Here is a 27,044-nt window from a genome sequence, read left to right as displayed (position 1 = left end):
ATGAACATGTGTCGTAAAAGTCCATCCAGATGTCGTTATGGTTTGTTCAGATAAAAAAATCCAGACTGGAAAACGACCAACTGGCATTTTTACAATTTTACATTTCCTGGTTTGAATTGTACTGGATTTGATGGAAGTGTATCTGGTGCAGCAAGAAACACCTGTAATGTTTTTCTTATTTCTTTCTTTATAGTTTTGAAAGGATTAATCCAGATTCTTTAATTTAAGGGTGTCCAAAGTGTGGCCCGTGGGGCATTTACGTCCACTCAAGTGATTTTCTGCAGCCCTTCACCACAAAAAAAGAATATATACATTTTGTGGCCCTCAATTACTTCCATCTTGCAAAAACACATAGTCTTGTCTTTATTTTGTGTGAAGTATTTCTTTTTACACTTGAAATGCGCCAAAACTAACTTACATTTTCAGGAAGTTATTGGATCTTGTTTTAAGCCAATAGTTTCTTAATATTAATTAAAAAGTTCTGGTTCCACTGGTAAATTATGTCACTTATAACATAGGGGAAAAAGTCTTATTAGAAGTGAAATAATCTACCAGTGGAACCAATACTTTTTAAAAATAAATTTTAAGGAAATACTAACTTAAAACAAGCTCCTATTTTAAGTTAATATTGACTTAAAATACAAGTAACGTAATTTACAAGTACTTGTAAGTTAGTTTTGTTGCATTTCAAGTGTACTTAGATATTTTACTTAGTAAAATGTTGCAGTTTTGCTTGTGGTGAAAAGTTTGGACACTGTTACTTTAATTGTCAGGTGTACAAGGATACATCTAGGTTCGAAGCTGAACCTATTAAAAAGATATGCTAGGTAACTTAAAGCTGGCAGACATGCAGGTCAGTGTTCCTGGAGGATTATGGGCAGGGAGGTCGAACTCCCTGACTTGGCCTTGGACTTGGCAGCTGCGTCGGTCTAACGCTGGGGGCAGATGGCCGCCCTCCCAGGCGTCAGCTGTTCACAAGCACAGATGACGGACTTACCGGTTGGACGCGCTCAGTGGGAAACAACACAGTCAGTAATTCTGGACAAACTCCTGCCTGAACGCTCCCCGTTTACAGGAATTTGACAAGCAGACCAGGATGCTAACGTCTCTCCTTTAACGCGCACATTAAAAACCCGAGGATGTGAGCCGCTGCAGGTAGGCCATGAAAAGGTTTTCACACTTTCTTATCTTATCATTTGTCACGTTTTCATGTCGTTTGTGGTAATTCAGTGGATTATCTGACACTGCAGTAGTATTTTTTTTAAAGTAAAATTAATAGAACATCAGGTGTTTTTGTTGCTATTCTTTCATATTTTAGTTTTACCAGAGAAATGTCCACGTCTGAAAGTCTTCTGGTGCTTTACAGTAACCTGAGAAAGACTCGCCTGCTAAAGCCCCTCTAAGTCCATTGGCTGACCGTAGGATCTGCCTCAACAGCTTATGAGGCTAATGCATCCTGCAATCATACAGTCAGCTGCAGGTGAACATGCTTAAAATGTTCAGAAAGTTTATAAATAAGCTTGAAATGATGACACTTACTTTATAAATGTTCATCTTTAATTATATTTTGTTACACATCAGCAAATAAATGCTGTAGAACTACAAAACTATTAAAATAAATTTGAATATTTTGGAAAAGTCATTTTGTTACTTCCAAATTATACCAATTAATTAGACAAGGTGAATGTTTTAACACCTTCATGTCTCTTAATCATGATGATTTTCTGCTAACCGCTAATAAAACACATTTTAAATTAGAATATTACATCAGACCAATAAAAATCTATTTTTAACAGCAGAAATGAGGGCTTAATGAAGGTATGTTTAATACCTGGTTGAAGGTTATCTTCAGAAGATAATTTTATTCTTACAAACTGAATATGAGTGTAATTTTACTCCAGGATTCTTCAAGTATTTCCTAAGTGTTTTTTGATTGACATTATTGTTCATTTTGGGAAAATGTTCATCCTGCTGCTTTTATTGGTGTCTAAATGTTTGTTTCCTTCTTATTGTTTGGCAAACTGAGGACCAAACCACATGCTTAGAACAATGCATGTGAAAAACAGAGGCATGGAGCCAGCAGGTCATTTCCTCAGCTGCATCCTGTTCTTAAACAAAACATAAAACTTGGAAGGGATGCTAGGTTTCCCTCTCTGCTTCCCGAATAGAAAATTTGGGCATGGGAAAAGGCACTTCCTCATCAGCAGTGTAAAAATGACCTCTTATGCTTCCTTGAACAGGTTGGGACAGGTCTAAAGGGGTTATACAAAACATGTTTGTTACATTTTTTGCACAAAATCATTCTTAGATCATCAGATTTTAATCTGGTCAGCTCTGCCTATGTTGAGCTCCTTTCAAAATGAGCTGCTGTCACTTTAAATCCAAATAAGCTGCTTCTGGCCACGCCCCCCCAACTCACCGTTTACATTCGCATGTGAAAATACCTGCAAAAAGATGTGGAATTATACAACCGTACCTCTCTGAAAAGCATTAGTAGAGCCTCCTGCACGACCAACTAGAACCCAGTAAGTGGTTTCTAAATAATAAGTCAACAAAAAAAAAAAAAAACACTTGTCTTTTCCAGCAGCCATTGTACAGCGCAAAAAGCGGTAAAACTAGTTGACCAAACATGCTGGAGCTCCACTAGGGTTACTAGGTAACAGGCTGGGGACCTGTTGTGAAATGATTTAAATATGTTTAAATCATTTAAACATATTGGGGTTTTTTTTACCATGGGAAAAGGGGAATTTCAGGACTTGTCTCTGTTTCAGTCTCTATCAAACCCTGAAATCATGTCCTTTTCTTTTTGCAGGTGCACATCAGGAAACGGTTTAATGCATGCTCTGGATCCAGGAACTTCCTCTTGGCTTGGACTTCCAGCTTCCCTCCTTCAATGAACAAAGCAGATTCATGTCCAAAGCAGCTGGGCAGCACAAAAGCAGTAATCCTCCATGATGGCAGTGTCTTCACTCTACATTACAGAGGAGCCTGGAGCTGGAATCACTGAGCTGGATATTTGTGTTCTTAACAATAATGTGCAATACGAAGTCATCCCGTCTGTCGTCTGCTCCGTCTGCCTTTCATTCGGCCTCATCTACTGCTTTTTTGGTGCGTATCCACGCTGACATTAGATGCTAGTATTAGCTTACACAAAGCTGTTTTAAATGTTTCATTAGCTCACCTGATGGCTTAAATCCCCTGAGGTAAACGTCTGCAGGTTGCCAGGGGTTTAGAGTGGATAAGTCCAAAGCTGGAGGAGGCAGATGGGAATCTAAATTTTATACGCACAGCGTTCATGAGACGCCACCTGTTGCCCTGAATGAAATCCCACTGATGTCATGGTGTTAAAGTTCATTCGGTTTTTAACGGGGATTTTGTGTTTAATGTGCATGCATTGCAACGTGAAGCAAACATTTCCCGTTCTGCTTTCACTGGGAGAAAATGTCGCGATAAATCAGGCAACCATGAACCCTGACATTACGCAAACATACACGCTCCAAAGTCTGGTAGAGTGGCCCGTTAAACATTAAACTGAGGCAATTCAGCTTGTTTTATACACCAGATGATTTGTGTTTACATATATGCAACATATGGCAATACATTTTACATTTTATCAGACCAGCTAGTCCAAACATTACTGAAATAACCGTAAAGTTTCTTTCCATAAATGCCCCAACTTCCCTAAAATACTTAACTCTGCAAAGAAATGAATGTGCTTCTTATCATAAACATAAAAAACTAAAATAGTTGCTCTATGGAGAGATCTGGAAATTGATCATAAGTGAAAGTATTCAAACCTTTGTAACATTTCAGGTTACAACCATAAATTTTAATGTTTTTATCATTTATTTTCAATGGTAACAGAGTTGTGCTAAACTGTAAAGTGACATGAAAAACACGCAATTTTTCAATATTTTTTACAAATAAATTAAGAAAACTTCTTATGAATCATTTAGTAATCTGACTGCGCTTCATTGGTTGCAATGTTAATTATGATTCAATATTTCGTGGCCATCACGGACTGAACGGCTTCATTCGTTTCCTCTGCTGCCTTTGCTAAAACTACAGGGAGACTACAGTTCTACAGCGCAGAAAATTGACGTCAGCATTCACGACTTCTCCCGTTTGCTGATTGGCCCAGTAGAAAATCTACCGGAGGAATCGAAGTAAACGGGAGAAACCCCAGACTGTCTGTGAAGTGAGATTTGAATCGAGTGGAACAGGGCAGGGAGGCTAATGGGAAACTAGCTTTGGAGAGTCTAAGATTGCTATTATTTCTTTTCGCAGGCTATCGCTGCTTCAAGATGGTCATGTTCTTCTCCGGTTTCATGTTTGCCTCATCTGCCGTGCTCCTGTTCTACCATAAGGAACCGGACTTTACGGGTCAGCTGAGAGAGGACGCCAAGGCGGGCATTGGGCTGGGAGTCGGCGTGCTGTGTGGACTGTTTACCGCGCTGGTGTCCACGCTGGGACTCCTCCTCTGTGGCCTGCAACTTGGAAGCCTCCTGTCCCTATCCATGCTGGTGATTGTGGGACAGTTTCACAGCCTTGCTCCAGTGTGGGTGCCTCTTTGTGCCGTACTGGCCGCCAGCATCGCTTCTGCTGTGTTCATGCTGCAGTGGCAGAGGCTGTTCAGCATCTTCTACACGTCTGTGTTTGGAGCTACGACCGTGATGCTGTGCGCGGACTACATGGTGGGCGCGTTTGTGCTGCCGCATCAAGTGTATGACGTGTTTTGTGAAGCGGCTCCGCGACCCTTCTGCTGGTTTAACTGGGCGATCACTGGGATCTGTCCTGTTTTGAGCACCGTAGGCGTGTTGGTGCAGTGGTGGTTTACTGCAAGAGGAGTTTCACACTTTGAAGGTGAGTTTTGTTCAGTCTGCGGTCCCAAAAGTGGATCTTTTAAACTTTTTTACATTTTGTTTCTAAATTACAACAAACTTAAACACTGTAAACATTTGAAGGTGGTTTAACTTGAAAATGCAGTTTAAGTCGACAAGAAATTTGTTTTGGTTTTAACTCAGAAATTAAAGTTCATGAAGTTGATTTAACAACAAGAGACAAGTTGTCCAAATATTGTTTTTTTAGTTAATAAATCTTGAATTGAGTAGTAACTTAATGCTGAAATTTAAACCAAATAATTTCACACAACATGCAAAAAATAAATCTGCCCTCACCTAGCTAAAGAGCCACATTTCTCTATTACTTCCACTCATAATATCAAGTTAAAATAACTACTTATTTTACTTTTGAATAATTTAAATTCTTGTTTCAAATTGCATTGACAAAATTTCTGATCTCATAATGAATTTTATTGAACATTTAGTGTGAACAGGACATTAAAATAAGCATTTTCCTTAATAAAACACAAGAGTCAGATCAATGTAACGCACTTCTCATGATACAAAAACATGCAGCTTAGCATTCTGGGAAATGGCTCCCACTCCTGTCTTTTTCTTCTTTCAGTTTTTTTTAAGTGCTAACTTAAAAACTCTAGTTTATTCAACTCTTGGAAGTTAACACAACTTACAAACTCACACATTTAGGTAGAAGATAGTAGACCCAACTAAATGCAGCTCAAATGTTTTACAGTGAATTTGTATTAAAGGGATTTTATTAGATAACTCAATACAAAGTAGTGCAAACTTATAGAGTGAGAGGAAAATATCCATCTGTCGTCTGTACCTGCATATTATTTGTGCGAGTTGCAGGTTCTAAATTGTTCTTTTGCAGGAGGACAATTTAGAAAAGCCATTTAACCTATCAGTCAATCAATCAGTCAGGTTTATTTGCAAAGCACATGTCATCAACACAGCATTTCAAAGTGCTTCACGTCTTAAAAACATTTTTAAAACCAGTAACAGATATTAATACATTTTGTCAAGTGCCATCAGGGAAATCAACACATCTAATATGTTGGTCAATGTTCCATTTATTATGGCTAAGCTGTAACTCTAAACTGGTTTTTAGTCCCATTAATAACATCCACTATGTTGCATGTAAGAAGCTCTTGGCTTTTGAATCTAGAAATTTACTCTTCCAAGACAATAGCAGTGATAACTGACCCCTCTAATTTTATTACTTATTAAATATTTTCCCTAAAAACAAACCATCGTCCTCCTGCTACATCCTGTTGTCGTCTTCTTTGTCGTTTTTGCCAGTAGTAATATCTGGCCATTGATTACATTTACTTTGTTACGGCAGAAAAACCTTCTCAAAAAACATTTTACTGAATAATGTGATCTTTTTTAAAATAATTGCTTCCATTAAGGATTTTTTAAAATTATACAGCTCACATAAAGTTTTTGATTGGAACATAAAATGTGAAAAAGTTCAAACAGCATGAGTAAATAAATGATTTATTTTAATTCTCTTTTCCAGGTGCCATTAAAAAACAGAAGAAAAATGAAACGAAGCAGAAATGTAGAGAAGGAAGGAGAAGACCCCAGCCATACCGTCAGCGCAGGCCTCCGCCTCTGAAGCGATACGCTGGAGATGTCCTCGCACCAGTAAGAGGCTCAAATAAAAACATAAAATGCAAAATATCCTGATTTCATGAGAGAAAACCAGATTGTTGTTGAGTTTTTGTCAGTAGCTGGTTCGTGTAACAATGCGCTCCTCTCTGCTGCCTGCCTTGCAGAGTTATCTCCACAAACTCCAAGAGCGTCAGCTGGGCACCGGCTCCTCCGCCAGCAGCGTCAGCACCATCACTCACACTCTGATCGACTTCAACTTCGAGACGGGCTCCATGGTGCCTCTGACCTCCGCCTCCCCCATCTTCACAGTCTGAACGAACACAGCTATCCGAAAGAGCAAATCTCTGGGAAAGTAACTTTGAACTGTTTGCTTTCACTAAATTTGTTCAAATATTTCAGTTTCTGGTTTGGATTTTCTTCACAAGCTTTATTAGACAATTATCATATTTCCTGATTGTTAAATTACATTTATTATTCCTCAGCCTTGGAATTCCAACATTTGTTGAGAAGTTTTATTCTCACAATATTTGTTTTCACCTTAAAAAAGTGTGCTGTTAAATGTAAATATAAAAAAACTTTTCGTTTTTAAAGGTGAACCTGCTTCCAACCAGGTTAGGATTGGCCTACGGATTATAAAAAATGTGTTCTTTCCATTTTTTTTATTGCACAAAATCATTCTTAGATTTTGAGATTTTAGTCAAGTGGGTTCTACCTATTTGAGTTCCTTCTTTGAAAAGCATTAGTAGAGCCTGCTGCACAATTAATAAGAATGTGGCAACTGTTTTCTGGATGGTAAGCCAACAAAAAAACACTTGATTTTTCCTACAGCCATTGTACAGTAGTAAAGGCAGCTGACCAAACATGCTGGAGCTCAGCTTGGTAACGGCACAGTGCCCATTGATTGTGGCATGTGTTTAGGTTTAGGAGGTTTTTTTTTTAAATTGCTCATTTTCCAGATACCTAAAAACATAAATGTATTAACTTATTACCAAAAAACATTTTTTAATCACTCGGGCTCAAATGGAAGTAAAAAAAAACAACAACAAAAAACATGCAAAATGTGAATTTTGCATAATAGGTCTCGGTTAAAATTTTTTCTTCATGTTTGGAACAGTCCATGCCACTTGATGCATCCAGATCCAAACCATATCTTACTTGGGCAGTGATATGGATGATCAAGGCATATTAGAACAATATTGGCCAAACTCAACTCCCAACAGCTGCTGCTCTTGTACTGGCTGTGATTTCATGTCAGCTGCATCCGTGATGTTAGCCAACAAGCTTTGCGGTCACGGTTTGTGCTTCAGATTTTTTAAACATGGCAGCCAATTTTTATGTGCATGACCTGCAAACTGTGTCAGTTTTTATACTGTTTTATAGGCTCTGCATATTATTTTGTTGGGTATTTTCCTAACACAGAAAAAAAAGAAGAAATTGGCTGCTGCAGCTTCCCTGCACACAACTAGAAGCTACGGTTTTGAAGCAGAAACTTCTGTAGTGTTGGCTTTCCACTGGCTGGAACCACACTGAGTTATCAACAAGTCATATCACAATAGAGAGTAAACATGCTAACATTAGCTTAGCACTTTGGAAACTGCTGAGCAGGAAAACATCGTTAGCAGTAGCAAGTTGAAGGGTGTAGTTGTACTGAGAGAACAAAATATAAATTTTTAACCAAGTTATGCCTGTGCTGACAGGGTTAGATCCTGTTGGGACAAAATATGCAAAGTAAATACTGCATATGTAAAATAAAGGGATATGTCGATCATGATATTGATGGACTGTAGTGTGATTCTACTCAGTTTACAGGCATATGCATGGCATTGATTTAATTTATTTTAATGTGAAAACCAATTAAAACATGACATCTGTAGATGTTCAAATTACCTGGATCTGTCTGTAGGACAAAAAAAACCTTGATTCCTACCTCGCTAAATAAGAAAAAAGGTGGTTTGCTCAAAGTAAATGTGAATAAAATTGTTTAACTGTGGACCATAAACTATTACAATGTTGAGTTGGACCAAAGCATCAGAGCTTTTTTTGTATCTTATTTTAATTTATTAAAATAATTTTTAAAAATTACACTGGTATTTTATTTTATATGAATGCACACTAGATATAAAAGGCTATCCATCAATCCAGGAAAGAGAAAGACTTGTTTTAGATCCAGTTGCTGTTTTCTCAACAAGAAAAACTGAGCGATTTGTATTTGCACAAACTACAGTATTTGTCATAGTGACAGAATTAAGAAAAAAAATTTGTGTCTCTTTAGTGTAAACTGAATAAATTGCCAAGTCACTTTCTTAAATGCACTAAAAGATCTTTAATAAATCTAAGAAAATCTGTCTTGACCAGTCTACATTTTAAAATATTTTTAGGTTGTTCTTGCAACGAAGATTGTTGTACTTGACAAATGTTATGTTGCCTTTTTCACTTTAATCAACCTTAAACTCAAATATTTGTAATTTTTAAATTCTCCTGATGTCATCAGGTGAGGTGAAGGATCTCTCCACTGATCCAATCCACCTTCATTAGTTCAACATGCTAATCCATCCACGGATTGTTTGCTTGAGAGGTAAACTTTCTAACAACTAATCCAAATCCGGTGAAGGTTCTGCATCATCCGCCACGCAGGTGGATTCACCTTACCTGACCCACTGACACAGGTGAGAGTGAGGCAGACAGCTCAGTAATCTAAAGTTAAAAGCAGATGCTTGAATCCTTCTTATTCTGTTTCAAAAATAATGAAATATAATTTTTTTAAGTAGCTGTTTGCTTCAGATTCCGAAGGTTATTTACATTTCTTTAATGATTAGTTAACTTGTATTTTAAACTGTATGAATAGCTTTGCTAGCTCTAACAAATTTTCCCAGGGATTGAAAATCAGGTTTTTGTGATGCTGCTCCAAAATATTCACTTTGATGTCCTTGTGCTACTTTGTAATTAATCTATTTGTTTTCTTGGAGACTTTGTGCTTTTTGAAAACCCATTTAAGCGCAAGTTTTAACTTCTGACCAATTCCTCATCATGATGCTGCCACGCCGTGCTTCACAGTTGAAAATTTCATCGGTTTTCCACCAGATAGTAGCAATGTCAAAAGCATTTAACAGGTTGTTTATCATTTATTGTGAAATATTTCTTATCATGATGAGAATTTTGATTTATTGTTGGCATGATGAATTTCAGTTATTGGTGGTAAATTAAAAATATATATAAATACATATTTGCTATTTTTTCCACTGTTCCAAGAGAGCATGAGTAAATATCAGTAAATTCAAAAATATGATTAAATGCAGATACTGTGTGCAGCTAAAGGAGATAAATTTTTTTTAAAATTAAGTAACTGAAGAAGACCATTTCAAATGGGAATGTTTTTCAAGAACAATATTTTTGTGGCACTATGAATGCTGTGCTATGTAGTCACTGCCTACAGAAACTTAAAAAATAAGGAATAAAAAACATTTTTTTAATCATAATTTTATTGTTATCCCAATATTGTGATAAAATTCTGAGTCCATATGGCTTCTTGTTTGCCGAGTTGCCTTTCAGCTCATGTTGGCACAGGACTTTCTTTAATGTTGATAATGACAATCAATTCATCTACTGTGTTTACTTACATGTATAAATTATTCCTCACAGATGAGACAAACTTCTTCTTGTCTGGTTTCTTTAGATTTTTCTATGATACACAAGGAGGCGACATGTTTGAGGTGTTCACCTCCTCAAATGAGCCTTCATTTAACTCAGACATTTCAAACCAACCTATCAGAACCTTCCAAAGCTGTGACATCATCATTTGGGCTTTCTATCTAATATCTGACCTTAAAGAAAACAATTTTAAAAACTCTGCTGCCCTCTTAATCTGGTATTTAGCAAATAGATGTAATTTTAATAATCCTAAATGACCTAAAACAGGAAATGTTAAGACTTTTCTGATCTCCGACAGTCGAGGAAAATAATGTTGTCTCTTCATACAGTTTATGAACATTTCAACAGTATATTTTCAGTTTATTTTAATCAATTTTACAAGGCAGGTAATATTTATTTGGTAACACAATCTATTTCATACAATCTACATAAATCACAGAATAAATATAAAAACAAGAAGACAGTAAAATACACTAGGGAGATGCTGTTTCAGGGTAACATTCACTGACTACAATTCAGACTAAATAAATGAGAAAAAATATTTAAAAAATATGACCATAAATATCTGTCATGTGTTATTCTAACTTTTATTGCAGTAATACAGTGTCCTCTATTTGTCTGTGAACTGTTTATAGTAACAGTATATTTCTTGAATCTCCGAGAAAATCCTTCCTCTCTGCTAACATGAAACATTGTGCCTGTGTTGAACGCCTGGCGGCCTCTAGTGGCTCAGTCGTCGCATTGCATCCAGTTAGATGCCGTGTCCTGAGGATACTTCTTCTCCACTACTTGATTCTTCTGGTTCACACGCCAGTGCTGGCTGCCTTTGAACATGTACACGTAGCCGTCTGTCCACGTCACGGCAGCGTCCGTGTTGCTGGGTACCCCATTGAAGAGATTCCCGATCGGTCTGGGGTACGAACGGAGGTCAGTGGGGCCAAATTCATCCCACGGCCAGTATCCAGAGCCCTGAAATGGAGAAAAACATAATATTTGACACAAGAGGAGTCGCCAAAAAATAAAAAAAGAAAGAAAAAAGAGAGAGTAAGCTATTTCTGTCTGAGGCTGAAACAGAAATTAATTGTGATGAATGGATTATTTTAATAATTGTCAATTAATTTAGTATTGATTGGCTAACTGAAATCTACAGACTCGAAAAGAGTCAATTTCCAGAAAGAACACCGCAACATACATAAATACATAAATAAATTAAATAAAATAAAAAATTGTTAGAATTTTAAGAAGTACTAACTGAGCGCAGAGAAATTTTAGCAGCTTGATCTTTATGTGGCCTGAAATGAAAATGGATTTAACACCATTGTTATATAGAATAGGACTGAAGCGATTAACTGGATAAATTGTGATTGGAATAATCAACTAATTTAGTAATCAATCAAACTGGAGCATACAGACACAAAAAAGGCCATTTGCTAAAAGACCAACCTTTTTTGGTGAGTAAACTGATATATATATACATATACATATAAGAAAAGTTAAATGTTTTGCCCAGAACTCCTCAAATGGCTTAATTTTAGATTCACCTGATTCAAATTCTGTGAAAATATAAGTATTCTCCTATTAAGCACCTTTTCCTATCCAGTGATAAATAGGTAAATCTAAAAATTAATCAACAGATCAGCTCTATTTTTGTGTGGAGTCGAGCAGAAATGGTTGAACTTTTCTCTTGTTGATTGTAAAACGTTTTTGTTAGCTGCAGATCCATCCTTTGCTCCAAATAATGAAGCATTCACTAAACAAATGGTGTTGCTGTATTTTAGGTGATAAAATGACTATTTTATCATTTTTTATCAGAAATCTCAATTTCTGAGATTTTTCTTGCAAATTTTAAACTTTTCAAATTCAGAAATGTCCTTGTTTTTTCTAGAATTTAATTATTTACTTATTTACATCTTCTAATGTATTTCTAATATTGTTTTAAAAAGGCGTCAGTGGCTAAATGAAAAATGTGGAGAATGTACCAATGATTTTATTCAAGTAATCATCAGAATAGTCAATAGAATAATCAGTTAGTTGCAGCCCTACTTCTGTTTCTTACTTTCAAAAAGATCAGCTTCTTGTTCTTGGGGAAGTAAAGAGCTGAGTCGATATTTCCGGGAATGTTGGTCAAACGTCTAGGGAAGCCTCTGTCAAGTTTTGAGCCAGTATATCTCCACACTTTGTCTCCTGGAAGGCAGAAAAACATGTAAAAATCACTGAGAGTTTCTTTATTACGAATAAAACTTGGCCAGCAAAAATAACTGGATCTACCTTTCAGGAAGTAAGATTTTCCAGTCCGCTGAGAATAAACAGCTGCATCGATGCTTCCTGGCAGCTCCTTCCACAGAGCAGAAATCACAGTGGGAGTGTTGAAGCCAGAGCTGGACACCGTCCACACATACTGTCCACTGAACACATATGTCTTACTCGGAGGAGCTGAGGAGAAAACAGGAGGAAAATTAGCTTTCTCTTGAAGGAACAAAGTGTTACGGCCATTGTAGATACAAAAAGAAAAAGGAAGAGTAAATGTACCCCAAAGAACTGAGATTAATCTCAGAAATTTTCTAGAACAATTCTGAAATTTCTGAGTTTGAAAAGTCAAAAATTTGTGAGAAAAAACTGGAATCTTCTGGGACTAATCTGGGAGATCTCCAAGTTTATTTTTCACAAATTTTTGACTTTCCAAACTCAGAAATTTTCTTACAGAAAATTATTGAGATTAATCTCAGAATTTCTGTTTCTTTCTTGCAAATTTCTGACTTTTCAAATTCTGAAATTTTAATATTTTCCCAAGAAAATTTCTGAGTTAATCTCAGAATTTTTTTTTAGCTTTTTCTTGCAAATGTTAAGTTTTCCAAACTGATAAATGTCCACGCTTTTTGTAGAAAATTTTGGAGATTAATTCCAGAATTTCTAATGTTTTTTTGTGCAAATTTTAAACTTTTCAAATTCAGAAATTTCCTTGTTTTTTTCTAGAAAATTTCTGTGATTAATTCCAGAATTTTTTTTGGCGTTTTCTTGTAAATTTTCAGCTTTCCAAACTCAGAAAACCATAATTTTTTTAATGAAATGATAGCAAAGACGTTAATTAAACTAGAGAGGAAATTATGCACCAGAGTGTCTGTACCTAGCATAACTGCATCCAGTTTGGCTTTGCATGGATCTGGGGCGGCGCCTCGTGGCACCGGCTGGTGAGGAATCACAGATGGAGGACTGTTCTCTGGTTTTCCTGAAAAACAGAAACAAATGCATGTTATGTGAACTGCTGTTTAAAGAGGAAAGTCATATTTTAGATTTAAATAAACTTTAAATCTAAATATATTAGTTCAGCTTTACTGTTGATGTTTTGAATAAAAAAAAAAATTAAAAAAACAATTATCTTAAAAACAAGAAGTGAGTATCATGTATGATTTCTATGAATTGAGCAGGTTTTAAGATAACACGAAGGAAACTAATAAAAAGAAAGCATAACTAATAGCGACAGCCTTTTGGGAAACTTTAACTGGAATTTCAGTAGAGAAATCTATTTGGATTTGTAGTCAGATATTCTGAGTTTGAAAAGTTAAAAATTGGCTAGAACAAAAGTTTCCAAAAGTCTAACATGCTTTTCTAGAATATTTCTGAGATCAATCTCAAAGTTTCTCAGTTTTTTGGTATAAACTTAGACTGAAGTGAAAAAGTTGGATATAGGTCCAACATTTGGGCAAAAAAGTGGATTTTGGCCACATTTGTTTGCTGTGTGAACCTGATCTCTGTCTGCATGGTCTTATGGGAAATAATCAACTGTATTTAGGAGTGCAGAGTGTTTTTTTTTTCTGAGCAGGAAAAAACAAGGATCACAAGTGTGAAAAGTCTGAATAGACCATATAATAAAGAGAATTAATTTCTCTTTCACCAGATTCAAGCATTACCGTACAAAGCTTGGATCCCCTTTATATCATCCGGATGCAGCTTGAAGTCAGCGCGGTATCCGACATAAATGGGTCCCATAAGCGCGCTGTAGTACTGCGAGTGGCCCAGGCCGAGAGCGTGACCGATCTCATGAGCCGCCACAATCCTCAGGTTGGAGCCGGAGCTCTTCCCCTCTGTCCACAGTTCATCTTCGTCAAAGTGCACGATGCCTGACTCAGGAGCATCAGCGTGCGCTAAAACATGACCTGTGGGCGAAGAAAGAACGTCATCTGACTCTTTTTAAAATCTCACCTTAAAGGGGACCTATTATGCAAAACATTTTGCAGATAATTGTACTTCCATTTGCATCTCAAATGTCTCTATAAAACACCCAGCCGTTTTTTGGCAAAAACTTTTTGTCCTTTGTGTCTGGAAAAGGAGCCTTTCAAAAACCTCCCGAATCTTAAGTCACTTTTGATGGGCACTGCACTGTTATCTAGCTGAGAGTTTGGTCAACTGGTTTTACCGCTTTATGTGCTCTACAATGGCTGCTGGAAAACACAAGTGTTTCGTTGTTGACTTACCATTGTGCAGGAGGCTCTACTAATGCTTTTCAACGATGTGCCGTTGTATAATTGCCATTTGAATTAGGGGGCATGGCCAGCAGCAACTTATTTTGATTTAAAGTGGAAGGCGCCATACAACAACTCATTCTGAAAGGAACTCAAAATAGTCTGAACTGAGCAGAGTAAAACCTCATTATCTAAGAATGATTCTGTACAAAAAAATGTAAAGAACATGTTTTGTGCAGCCCATAGACCCATCCTAACCTGTTCAAGGAAGCATAATAGGTCACCTTTAAAGCAGAAATGTCTACAAACTTGTGAGGTGATCTGATTTTCCTCCCACCTCGTCCATCAAAGGGCACGGGGCACGACTTGTCTTTTGTGTGAAAGGAGATTTTTATATCTGCCCTTCCTTGATGCAGCTCCCTGAACTTTAAAGACGACACGTCGCTCCAGTACTTGAATGCAGTCTGGATGGCCTGCCGGGTCTTTGAGGCACCCAGGTCGGGGGTGTAATTGTAAATGCGATATGTCAGCATCTTCTTCCGCCAGTAGCCTGTTCAATAATAACTGTAGTTAACGTTTACACACTTCACCGGTCAGTGAATGTGTTTCACAGAGGAAAGATACCCACCCATGATTCGATATTTGAGAGAATTGTTTGTGAAAGAGTCTTCCAGACCGCAGCGGGGCTGCCTCATCATTTCCAGCGTGGATGAATCCAGGTTTCCAGATACTTGAAGGTTGGATACTTTCTGAAAGATTCTGACATGGACATTAAACTTAACTCTCATTGATTCCAATGAACAGCCAATAATAAATGAAGGTGTGAACCTCATTTAGCGTCACCTCAGGGCCTCCTCTATTTTTTCAGGTGGAGGGTTGAGATGTGTGTTGTCCAGTGGGATGTGCAGGTAGCCATACTTCCTCAAATATGCCTAAAAGAAAAAGCAATCAGCTTAACAGTTGGACACAAAATCAATTTATTGAACCCTCCAGGGAAGGGTTACTGCCACGTTACGATCATAATCTTCATTGTATTTGATGTGATTCCAGTGAAGGTAAATTATGTTTTCCAAATCGGGAAGACTGACGAGTAACAACCACTTTTTTTCAGAAATTACAGCTGTAAATCTGGTATATGGAGTTTCTACCGGCTTTTCAGAGGTAGAGACTGAAATTCCTGCTCATTTTTGTTTACAAAATCACAAAAAGCTTAGTCAAATAGATAAGATTCATGAACGGCAACGTTCAGTTTAATTTACATGACTAAACCGGTTTAAACTGGTTTTTCTTTTAGTGCGGTTATATTGTTGCATTACTGCCCCCTTATGGCCAAGAGAGGTATTGGTGTGTTAATTCACTCAATTCAATTTTTTTCACACAAAACTAAATTATTTCGTATGTTATCTTTACTAGAATTAGAATTACACAACACAACAAACACATTTTTATGTGTTAACTTGAAATTAAATATTAGTATTTCATTTTAATATGAATATTAATTTCCTGTTTCACATCTTTGAGGGCAAATTTGTAATTTCATTTAAGTCCAATTAAACCCATTTGATGAAGTCATGTTAAAACACTGCAAAAACACAAAACCTTGTCAAGTATTTTTGGTCTAGTTTCTAGTTCTAATGTCTTAGCACACTTGAAACAAAACATTTTCCTCAATGTTATGAGCAAAATAATCTGCCAGTGCAACTAGTATTTTTAAATATTTAAAATGGTATTCTTTAAATCAATATTAAGGAATTACTCATTTAAGACAAGTTTCTATGTTGCTGAAAAAATATTGTAAGTTAGTTTTGCCATATTACAAATTGGTAAAGTAATCAGAAAACCTGGGATAAATGTTCACTGTTATGCTGAGGATACTCAGCTATATCAATCAAAAAATATTGATGCGTTTGTTTGGTAGACAACAGACATAAAGACATAAAAATCAAAACAGAAACTGATTAGTCAATCTCTTGATCTGGGTAGTTTTGCATTGGCCCCCAAGAATAAAGTAAAGAACCTTTGTGTTATTTTTGACCAGAATATTGAAGTCCCATATTAAACAAGTTTCTATTATTTCCTATTTTAATCTCTGGGATATTGCCTGAATTAGAAATATTTTGTCCAGGAGTGACGCTGGAAAACTGGTTCATGCATTTGCACTTCAAGGCTGGAATATTCTTTACTATCAGGAAGTCCACAAAATCAAGTTTAAAATTTCAGCTGTTTGTTAAATCCAGATTATAATTTAAGGTTCTCCTTCTCACATATAAAGCTCTTAATAATCAAACTCCATCGTACATCAGAGATCTGATTGGTGAATATTTTCATAGCAGAGAATTTCACTACATCTAGAAACTCTAGAAGTTGAATGTAAGGCAGATATTTTAGTTATCAGTATAAATTTATCAAAATCAAATTACCCAGTAGCAAACCTGGGGGTATTGCTGAGATAATGATTATCAGGAAACTGATGGGAATCGCCTTGAGATTTATTATGAATTAGTGCTATATAAATAAACTGAAGTGCATTGAATTTCCTTTGCCTGCCAGTAAGTGACAGATTGAAAAACCCTCTATGAGATGTTCAAAACTCAGGATATTACTGTATAAACTACATTTTAAACTTTTCACAACTTTACTTTTGATCTGTTTCCATTTGGAGCTTAAAACAAAAGCATTATGGAAAAAAGTCAAATTCACGTTGAATTTATGTCATTAAAATTATAAAATGTTTACAACTAAAGGGGCAGGAATACTGCGTTATACACAGAATATGCTCTACAAACTTTAAAAATTGTATTTATCCATTTAATGATGACAATAAAAAAATCTAATAAACATTTAAATAATTGAATACTAAACTGAGTTTTCATTGAGCTGTTATATTCCCTCTATCTGCAGTAAAACTGCAGCAGCACCGCGGTTTAGTTTTTCCTTACCACTGCTTCGGTGAGGTCCTTGCTGCTCAGAGCAATAGATGAAGCTGTTGTCAGCAAAACAAGAAGCACCATTAGCTCCAGTCTGCAGAACATTTTCCGCTTTGGCTCCTTTGCCATCACAGATGAAAAGGAAAACCTGGCTAGAATAAAGTATGTTGGTTTCTTTTTTGACTTAATGCATGTATTAATGCTCTGTCTTTGCAGCTGTAGCCACAGTCATCCTCTGTAAATTAGCCCTTTTACATCTGGGCTGAAGCTGGTTAGTTTGGGCACTTGTTTTTATAGCGAGTATTTGCTCCAGACATGCCTCCTAACCACACAATAAAACCTTGACAAGGAATGTGAAGAGTGGAGTATAGAAAAAAAACATGCTAATTTCAGGCACAAACTGCATGATCAACTCTTTGCACACCATCATTTAGAGCCCCTTGAAGTGTGCAAAAATAACTCAGACGTGTTCGCTTCAAAGGGAGCAAATTTTGGGATTAGGGCTGTTGAGAAAAGGGGGCTAGCTTCCTGCCAGTAATGAAAGGTGCTGACTGTGAACAGATGAACATTAAATTATAAAACAAGAAACATGTTACTGATAAGCTGAGGTAGCTTGAGTCATCCCGAACTTGTGTGAACGAGGAATTGTTTCATATTTGCATGTCTTGCAGCTTCTCCAGCAGAATCTGATTCTATTTTTTTGTTGCTTCATTGTTTCCAGTTTGTGAAAAAACAAGTGACCACATGTTCCCTAGAGGGACAAGAGGAACCACTTGTTATTTTCCTTCTTAATGTAGGATCACATTCAAGGAAAACCAGCGACGCCTCCAAGTAACCATTGCAACAAATCAGTGACAGAGAACGTCTCGTTTTCAGTCTCACTGAGAGACAATGGCTCATAAAAACTGAGAGGAGAGAAAAAGTCACATCTCTAATCCCCAACCATGTTTAAAAAGCATGGCTAATATTAATGGCAACGTATAATTTAGTCATTCTGAGACAGGAAAAAGATTTTTTTTCTGTTCCCTTAAGCTTCTGAACTGGATTTTTTTTCTCTTCCTTTAGATTAAACCAAGTTACACATGACTACTGAAAGTTATTTGATATACACTACAAAAAAACAAAGTCTTACAAAGTATTTATGCTTCGTTTCTAGTGCAAATATCTTAGTACACTCGACATGAGATGAAACTATGTTAAAAGTAACTTTTCAGTAAAATAAACACGCTTGTTTCAAGTAAATAATCCTTGAATAAAGATTAATAAAGTACTACTTTTACTTTTAGATTATTTCACTTATAAAATGGGGGAAATGTGTTATTATAAGTGACATAATCTGCAACAATATTAATTTATTACTGACTTAAAAGAAGTTCCTATATCTTGTTGAAAAGTTAGTACTGTAATATTACACAGTACTATAAAATTTGCACTAGAAACTGAACAAGAAATACTTGGTAAGATTGTGTTTTTCAGTGTACTTAGAAAACTACGAAAAAACTCCGAAGAGACGTTGCACGATTGATTGCCAACAGCAAATGTTGATATATTTGTTAATTTTACAGAAATGAGGTTCAGTTTATGTCTTATTGTTATTAATAATCACATTGTTTCAAATTGATTAAAGAGGTTTAATAAATACTATTTAAAAGTTTATTTCTTTTTATCTGTTTATTTCAAACACAACAGAAATATAATGTGGATCAAAATGAGCAATATGTAACACAGTTACCGAAAATATAACTGAAGCTTCATCTGTCACCAGATACAAGCAGATGTCCACTAAGAACGATCATCCTTCAGTTTCTCCTGATGTTTGATTGTCTGCAGCTTATATTCTAGTAATGAACTTAACTTTCATTGTATCAAAGTCAAGATGCTAAGAAGGTTACCTACTGCAGGTAAGATACTGACTGCTCTTAGTGGAGCTGTCCCTTTAAGTTAACTACATTCAGAGAGAAAGAAATGGCTGCATTCATATAATGCCTTTCTATTCTTGTTGACCACTCGACGCTTTACAACACAAACCACAACAACCCCAGTGGCACACATATGAATGCATCGTTTTTTACTCAATGCACCGTGTACATTTCTGTTCCAACGCTCAGCGACCGCATAAGAAGCAATATCATGAAGGGAAAGATTGGGCCGCTTCTTTAATTTTTAATTTTTAAATTGAATTATAACTGCATACAATAGGATACCACAAGATTGAGTAACCTTTGGCGTTATTGGGTTCCCCTTTTTTTAATCAGGATAAATAAGACATTGGAATAATTTACCAAACTTCAGGACAGCGCAAATGCAGGACAGTCTGCATTTGCATTTGCAAATGCAGACTGTCCTGCATTTGCTGTTAGGTCTCCCCTGCTGACCTGGAGGATATGAAAGAATTTTCTTTTGTTTCACTTTTTTGAGTAAAATGTTTTGAGTAACACTTTACTCAAAATCAGACTTGGGTGCCATCCTGCCCAGCCATGGTTAATAAAAATGTGTATTAATTAGTGGCTGGGCAGAAAGAAAACTAATTACACCATAAAAAATGTAAAACATTTTGACTACCAAAATTCTGACAATTTTGTTGGTTTCAATCAAATCTTGCCTGTTTAGATTGTAGTTGAGCAGATAAAAATGTTTAAAAAACACACAAGAATTTTATTTAAATTAATTATAATTATTATTATTGTTGTTGTTTTTGTTGGTTATTTTGCTGAGCTGACAGAAAAAAAACAATTTGTAATTCTCATTTTACATCTTTGTTGTTCTTTGCACAATCATTTGCACATTGTTTTGTAAATAGGATTTTGTAAAATCAGGCATATTTTGTAAATTTTTAAAATGATCATGTTGATTAGAAAAATAGAAAAAATAAAAACATTATTCTACTCAGTTGCAAATTTCTTTGAAACTTTTTTCAGTAACTGTACAGAATTGTTCCTTATGCTGTAACTTTGACCTCACAATACAGTGATTTTTTTTCCTTTTTCATATTTTACCTTTGTGTGAATCAGCAAGCAATTCCCCCACTGAGAGAAAATAAATGATATCTCTATTCTAAAAAGTCAAAAGTTGGATTTGAGAATCTCTCCTCCCATAGGTTTCCTTTGGAGTCTAAATGTAGACAAAGCAAGCTGTTTAAGTTGATTAAAATAGACAACCAAAGGCTGAATTAGAATGTCTGTTTAGTCTAAATTTTGATGGAGAATGTGAGCTAAAAAAAGTCATGTTTTATTGAATCTTTTGAGCAAAATGAGGGCAACGACTGGCTGACCTGACAAGAGCAAAAAATAAAAAAAAGGGAAGTCCATCCGTATCCAGTGTTTGGAGAGCAATTCAACAATGCAATGAAAAGCTCACAGTCTTCTAGGAATAACTTTTATTGTCTGGATAATGACATACATATCAAGGGTTTGTTTGAAAAATATCAAACCAAAGCAGAAATTTCATTTTTAGGAAGAAGCTTGTGCTGAAGGGAAGTGCTACATTCTAGCATGAAACCCATTCAGTCTGGTGACGAAGAATTAACTGGTTCAACTTAGTTGTTGCAGCATCGGTGCCAGGAAAGGAAGGTGGAACAATAATTTATGAACTATAACTGGATTTCATGAAAAAAAAAATAATTCAGAAAATCATGTTTTTGCAATACGTTTTGTAAATAAACTGCAACAACAATATCTGAGAACAGTATGAGGCAAACAATTAATCGACTTATTAGTAGTTTATTAGATTAAAATTAGTTCCAAACAATTAACTAATAAAGTCAGCTCAGACCTTCAGTTAGTATTTTATTTTGACCGCCGTCCAGCAGAGGGCGCCGCTGGTCATCCGTAAGCGGAGCCGTTGAAAAAGAAACAAATATGGCGGCGGATAAACGGTCCGAACAGAGTCCGGCGGGGAGTGCAAGATCCGCGTTTACAGTTCTGTTTTGAAATATAAACAATCGACAAGCTCCTTAAGTTGTCACCGTAAAAAATCTTTACTCAAGAAACTGTTGAGAAATATTTTTGGCTTACTTCTTTTGTTAAATTATGAAAAACTCAGTACTTTATGTTATGGAAAAACGGTTGACAGTCTTGATTCAAGAGGAAATTCGGTTTTTTTAAGAAAATTGCCCTCATAGATTAAGCGTTAGCCGATCAGTAAAATTGATCAACTTTGAATTAACTCACGAACTGATAACTTATCTCCCTAGATTTTCTATAAAATCGAGATCAGTCACTCAAAGTTAGTTTAATTCTTGACTTGGAGCATTCACCCTTCCCGTACATGACGATGGTAGATAATAGTTGTGTCATTGACTTCACAGTCAAACTAACAAAATCCACCTATTAGTCCATATATTTTAATTTTGTGAATAAACTGAATTAGGGATTTAGTCTGTTAATTAAGTTGCTAATTAAAGATTATTAATTTGCTTTAATTACAACCATCAAAGTTTAAAAAAAAAAAATCTGAAAATATAAAAATCTGTCTCAGTTTTTGAACATTACTGAAATTAATGCCGTTCAAAAATCTTCCTTGATAACAAAGTAAATGTTTCCAGGCTTTGGTGGCAAAAAATGCCATCTGAAAATATTTGTTTTTGCAAAGTAACCCAGATTACTCTCCTCATCTTTTAAAAACTTAAATTTACACAAAATATTTGGAGATTGCTTGTTGGATCATTGATCTGCAGTGCCCATGTTAAGAAAAAAAAAAGAACCAAAGCTTTATTCTGTTGAATGTTTTTAATAAGTTTTGACCAACAATTGAGCTCCAAAAGAGAAAAATAAAATCTATAAGTCTTTAGCTACACATGTAATACTCCTCGGTAGGATAGGTTCACTTTTCTTCGCTTAATTATGGGATTTATTAGCAAAAAGAAAAATACAGCCACACCTTCCTCTCAACATACACATACAGTTTTCCAGGGTCTCTGTCCTGCTGGCCACAGTAACATCCAAGTTACTTAGAGTAAAGAGTAAAACTTACTGAAACAAGAAGACAAATACATGATTTATTTACTGTACTGACTGTGGAGATGTGGCATCAGTGACAATGATAAACCATTTCAACATCAAACACTGCAAAAACACAAAATCCTACCTAGTACTTTCATCTAGTTTCTAATGTGTGAAATAAGAAAACTAAATTACAAGTAACTTTTCAGCATATAGGAGCTTGTTTTAAGTCAATATTTCATTAATATTGTTAAAAAGTACTATCCCACTTATTACATGGAAATAATAAATTAAATAACCTGTCAGAGGAAATAGTACTTTTTAAAAATCAATATTAAAGAATTATTAACCTAAAACAAACTCCTATAACTTGCTGAAAATTTACTTTTAAATTTGTTCTGTCTTATTTCAAGTGTTTTAAGAAACTAAACCAAAACTTTTCAGTAAAAGTTTTTGTTTTTGTAGTGTGGCAATTGTTTAAAGCAGAAAGGGGGACACAAACTAAACCCTCTTTCACAAAGCTTTGCTTTTATTTCCTGTGGTTCCAGACGGGATTAAAAATACAAAAATGGAAACAACATAGAAGCACAAAACAAGTCATAATGATCAATTTAAAAGACAGAAAGTGTACTTGCAGACAGGTCACAAACTAAAACTAAAGAAAACAGGTGTGATGGTGTCTGCCACACAGACATGCTGTCCTCAGAGCTGCGCTTCCTGCCATCATCCACGATGGATGTCAAATAGGGAAACTGTTTCTGGAAGTTGCAAAGGTCCCTTCCGGTTTGCTATTCGCATGATGAGTCCAACTCTCCCGTTTTTTTCCCGTTCAGGAGTCGCGCTCTAGCTGCTCCAGCTCTTCCCGTAAGGTCTCGGCCCTGCCCAGCTTTTCCAGCTGATCCTTCGTCGGCTGCTTTATTTCCCCTGAGTCCACCTTCTGCTGCAGCTCCTCCACCTGCCGCAGCTTCTTTTTCAGGTTCTTGATCTTCTTGGCCTTTTCGGCTCCTGCTGCTGCAGCTGCTGAAGACTCATCTGGTGCCGAAACTGACGTGGTTCCCTGGGTCTTGGCGGCAGATTCGCCTCTCTCTGAGATGGACACGTTCTCCACGGCGCTGCTCACCGCATCCACCTCCGCCTCACCGTCCTGATCCTGGAGCTGCTGCTGTTTTCGTTTTTCCTTGCGTTTCATGTTGCGTTTCGCCGACTTTGACAGACCGGCCGTCTCGCTGTCCGCACAGCCGGGTATCTTTTGCTGCTGCTGTTTTGGCGGAGCCGCTTCTGATGGGCTCATGCCAGGAGGCAGGTCGGGTTTGCTCTTGAAAAACTTGACGTATTTGTTTTCATACCTGAGAAAATAAAAAACAATTTATGTGTTTTGATCATCTCTCAGTATGAAGAACTAAGTTGATCCAAACTAGGGTTGAAATGACTAATCGGACTGATCATGATGAATTGATTATAAGCCAGGCGGGCCACCAGGCTTTACTTGCATCCCCACCAGGCTAAGTGTTGTTTGTTTATTTTAGATTTTTTTGAAATGTTTGTCTGTTTTAATTTCTTCCAATAACATTGGTATTTTCAAATTTCTTGTCAACATCAAACATTTTTAACTCAAAAACTCTAGTGCACCTACCACAGGGTTTAGCAAGTTTTCTGGGGGAAACTCTGTAAAGTCAACTAATTAGTCATCGATAAATCACTAACTTAAGTATACAGATTTTAAAAAAAGGCAATTTTCTGAAATAAACAGCCAAAACTGTTAAAAAAATACACACTTTGCATTTAAGATGAAAATAACTTGTATGTATATATGTTTTATCCAGAACTCAACTAGCATAGCTTTAGCTTCATGTGGTTCAAATGATGTAAGCACCTTTTGCTGTTCAATTACTAATAAGTTAATCCAATAAATAATGACCAGATTAATCATACATTGTATTCATATCAAGTCAAGCAGAAAGAGCTGAGATTTTCACGTTTATGTTAGAAGTTAGCTTTAGCTGCAGATTCATCCTTTGCTACAAATGATCAAGAGTAAACTAAAGGGAAGCTGTTATTGAATTTTAGGCAATAAAATGTTAATTTTATTGAATACATTTTTATTTGCCTCTTTTAATGCATTTCTAATATTGTACTTAAAAAAAGGCTAAAGTGGTTAAATGAAAATGTGCCATTTTTTTTATCTTTTAGTTGCAGCCCTGATCTAAACTATTTAGAAAATCATTAACAAGATCAGATCAGTCATTAGATATGATGTCTAGTAACTGTATAAAAATATCTTCTCTAAAAGGTTGGATAAGAGAGGCGGTTTGTAAATGGGGCTAAAGAAAGGGAAAACATGGAATCGTGAAAAGATAAAACAGTCAATTCCTTTCATGAGGCCAAACTTACACAAAACTTCAAGGAAAAGCTTGTTATTTATAGCAGGTCTCTGAGCCGCATCCTGCCTCATTCCTCATTCATAACAAACTGAGTAATTCTGGAGCTGAGACGCTGTCTGGCATCGGCTCATGTGTAAGAAAGCCAGCTTATAATTACTGTGTGCGTGTAAAGCAGAGAGAGGGAGGACTTGCACTTACACGGGGACCTCCTCCTGGGGGACATAACCATCCTTCACCCGTCTCGGCTTCCTCCATGTCCCATCAGGTCGCTGAGTTGCAGCTATGTATTTCCCTGAGGAAAAAAAAGGATTTAAAGGAGGCTTTGGTTGGCCCTCTAGTGGTGCTGTAAAGTATTATCTCATTATTTTTATTAGTTTGTTCAGATCAAACTCTACTCAATATCCCAAGTAAATGTAAAATAAAATACATACTTAGAACATTTTCTCTTGTTTGAAAGCTTTTGAACCCTTTCCATCATTTTATCCAAAATTTAAAAAAAAACATTTGATCTTTTATTAATTTATCCTATGAATCAATATTGTATTTATTAAGGGAAAAGCCTATCGAAACCACTTATGAAATCAAGTGAGTAAAGACACTTTTTGGAAAGATCTCTTCTGATTCCTTCCAGATTAGGGCTTAAACCGGATTAATCGTGATAAATCAATTATTGGAATGATCCTCTACTAATTTAAAAATCAAGTTATCGTTGAATAGAGTATACAGTCTTTAAAAATTTACATTTGGAGAAAAAACAACATTCTCAGAGCAGCAATTAAGCCAAAACTGTTTCCATAAACCACTTGCAGTTCACACTCTGACCACTAGGTGGAATCAAAGTAATTCTAATAGTATTAGAGCCACACTATTAACCAACAAGCTATTCATACACCCACTTGACTGTATTCATAATGAAACAGGTATAAATTTAACTAGGTTCATTAGTCAATAAGGGGTAAATGGAATTGAACATAAATAAAATCTAATAAAGTCAGAAAATATCGTTTCAATTGACATATCCATTACGATAGCTGAGGGTAGTACACCGGATGCTAACTTATGCTAGCAGGCTGCAAAATAGGCTTCCATGTACGTTATAAACTCATAATTACATAAAGTTTCACTGTGAGTGGGTATATGTGCTCCTGGTAAGAGGAGGTTTACTATTCACTGTAATGTTTACATGTGTAAATTACACAGAGCGATAGCAACAAGCTAACTAGCTCTGGAGATAGCGTGTTAGCTAGCAGGCTAAGCTAACATTGAAACCTAATATGCGAGTTAAATGCATTGATTTAAATCGAAACCTCTAAGCACTGCAGATAGAAAACAAAAGATAAGGAGAGACTGTGGGTATGCTCAATGAAACTGACTTCAGTTGGACAAATGTCTACCACATGCAACAGTCTTACCAGATTCATCTGTCACATAGGGGGTTGCCATTTTGATGTAATACGCTTCTCCGCTTTCCTCAGTGGGGCTTCCAGAACCTTTTATTTTATCCCCCAGAACTTCCCTTCACTCGGCTCGATCCCGCGCTGCAGCAGCTCTACTACCGCTGTTTTAACATTTGCCTAACAGTTGTTATTTCAGTCGATGTGAGAGCGGTCATGGCAACTGCAGCAGACATGTACTAAAAGCTCAGGCGGGCGGTGCAAGGTCACGAACCAAGCGAACCCTATTCTTCGGCTTCGGAAATGACGACGTGGACGGTACGGTTGCCAGATTTGGATTCTCAAATCCGTTGTTAAAGAAAAAAACTGTGAAAAAAATATGACAATTTATGAGAGAACTTGTAATTATTAAAGTAAATTATTTACATATTGGTATAATTATTGGGCTTTTGTGTTGTTGCAAAATTTACCAACCAAAAATGTTATCAATGAACGTTTTCATAGTAACAAGTACTAAGAAAATCATTCTTTCTTGCTTTCAAATCATTGTGATTTTTTATTTTCACTTTATTTTAATATAATTTATTAATCACTATCATTTTTTCTCTTTGAAAAATAAATGTGGCTGCATTTCAAATTTGAATGTTGCAGCAAGTTATGTCCTTCTTTTTGTAGACTTTGGTTCTCTGATTTGTGTGTTTAGACAAAACATGCTGTTCCCTCCAGTTTTGGATGCAGTACAGCTGAAAGGATTATTGCTCCTACTTTTCTACTTTCGGATTGCTGTTATGATGCGTAACCGTGGTAACAGCATATTG

At 36.1% G+C, this 27,044-nt stretch overlaps 3 protein-coding genes across 3 annotated transcripts; 1 reads left to right on the top strand and 2 right to left on the bottom strand.

Annotated features, from left to right (window-relative positions):
• Positions 1 to 851: 851 nt before the first annotated feature.
• Positions 852 to 6,869, top strand: LOC106916915 (transmembrane protein 198-like). Its single transcript, XM_014985529.2, has 5 exons — positions 852 to 1,155; positions 2,813 to 3,108; positions 4,288 to 4,863; positions 6,382 to 6,509; positions 6,641 to 6,869. Exons 2-5 carry the CDS (start codon positions 2,952 to 2,954, stop codon positions 6,788 to 6,790), a joined length of 1,011 nt encoding a protein of 336 aa, XP_014841015.2. The 5' UTR covers positions 852 to 1,155; positions 2,813 to 2,951; the 3' UTR covers positions 6,791 to 6,869.
• Positions 6,870 to 10,474: 3,605 nt separating this feature from the next.
• Positions 10,475 to 17,640, bottom strand: LOC106916901 (matrix metalloproteinase-19-like). Its single transcript, XM_014985513.2, has 9 exons — positions 17,524 to 17,640; positions 15,428 to 15,516; positions 15,213 to 15,343; positions 14,922 to 15,134; positions 14,033 to 14,278; positions 13,249 to 13,350; positions 12,393 to 12,557; positions 12,181 to 12,308; positions 10,475 to 11,093 (listed from the first exon to the last, which is right to left on the bottom strand). Exons 1-9 carry the CDS (start codon positions 17,638 to 17,640, stop codon positions 10,854 to 10,856), a joined length of 1,431 nt encoding a protein of 476 aa, XP_014840999.2. The 3' UTR covers positions 10,475 to 10,853.
• A 4,579-nt stretch (positions 17,641 to 22,219) lies between these two features.
• On the bottom strand, positions 22,220 to 26,523 carry pym1 (PYM homolog 1, exon junction complex associated factor). The gene is made up of 3 exons (XM_014985540.2): positions 26,245 to 26,523; positions 25,031 to 25,124; positions 22,220 to 23,797 (listed from the first exon to the last, which is right to left on the bottom strand). Exons 1-3 carry the CDS (start codon positions 26,273 to 26,275, stop codon positions 23,281 to 23,283), a joined length of 642 nt encoding a protein of 213 aa, XP_014841026.2. The 5' UTR covers positions 26,276 to 26,523; the 3' UTR covers positions 22,220 to 23,280.
• Between the last annotated feature and the right edge of the window lie 521 nt (positions 26,524 to 27,044).

Source organism: Poecilia mexicana, unplaced genomic scaffold (assembly GCF_051168715.1).
Source record: "Poecilia mexicana isolate PSO_F unplaced genomic scaffold, ASM5116871v1 scaffold_7, whole genome shotgun sequence".
In the NCBI taxonomy this organism is placed as follows: Eukaryota; Metazoa; Chordata; class Actinopteri; order Cyprinodontiformes; family Poeciliidae; genus Poecilia; species Poecilia mexicana.
Note: the sequence above shows the minus strand (reverse complement) of the source record. Positions and strands in the feature narration are given on the sequence as shown.

Bases quoted from the DNA above. Each gene is read 5' to 3' on its own strand.
- LOC106916901 (XM_014985513.2), bottom strand. From the start codon at position 17,640: ATGGCAAAGGAGCCAAAGCGGAAAATGTTCTGCAGACTGGAGCTAATG. The intron at 15,344-15,427 runs GTGACGCTAAAT...TGTCCATGTCAG, and splicing joins AAAATAGAGGAGGCCCTGAG to AATCTTTCAGAAAGTATCCA. The intron at 12,309-12,392 runs GTAGATCCAGTT...TCTGCCTTCCAG, and splicing joins AAAATCTTACTTCCTGAAAG to GAGACAAAGTGTGGAGATAT.
- LOC106916915 (XM_014985529.2), top strand. From the start codon at position 2,952: ATGATGGCAGTGTCTTCACTCTACATTACAGAGGAGCCTGGAGCTGGA. The intron at 3,109-4,287 runs GTGCGTATCCAC...TTCTTTTCGCAG, and splicing joins CCTCATCTACTGCTTTTTTG to GCTATCGCTGCTTCAAGATG. The intron at 4,864-6,381 runs GTGAGTTTTGTT...TCTCTTTTCCAG, and splicing joins AGGAGTTTCACACTTTGAAG to GTGCCATTAAAAAACAGAAG.
- pym1 (XM_014985540.2), bottom strand. From the start codon at position 26,275: ATGGCAACCCCCTATGTGACAGATGAATCTG. The intron at 25,125-26,244 runs GTAAGACTGTTG...TTTTTTCCTCAG, and splicing joins CTATGTGACAGATGAATCTG to GGAAATACATAGCTGCAACT. The intron at 23,798-25,030 runs GTAAGTGCAAGT...TTATTTTCTCAG, and splicing joins CCCCAGGAGGAGGTCCCCGT to GTATGAAAACAAATACGTCA.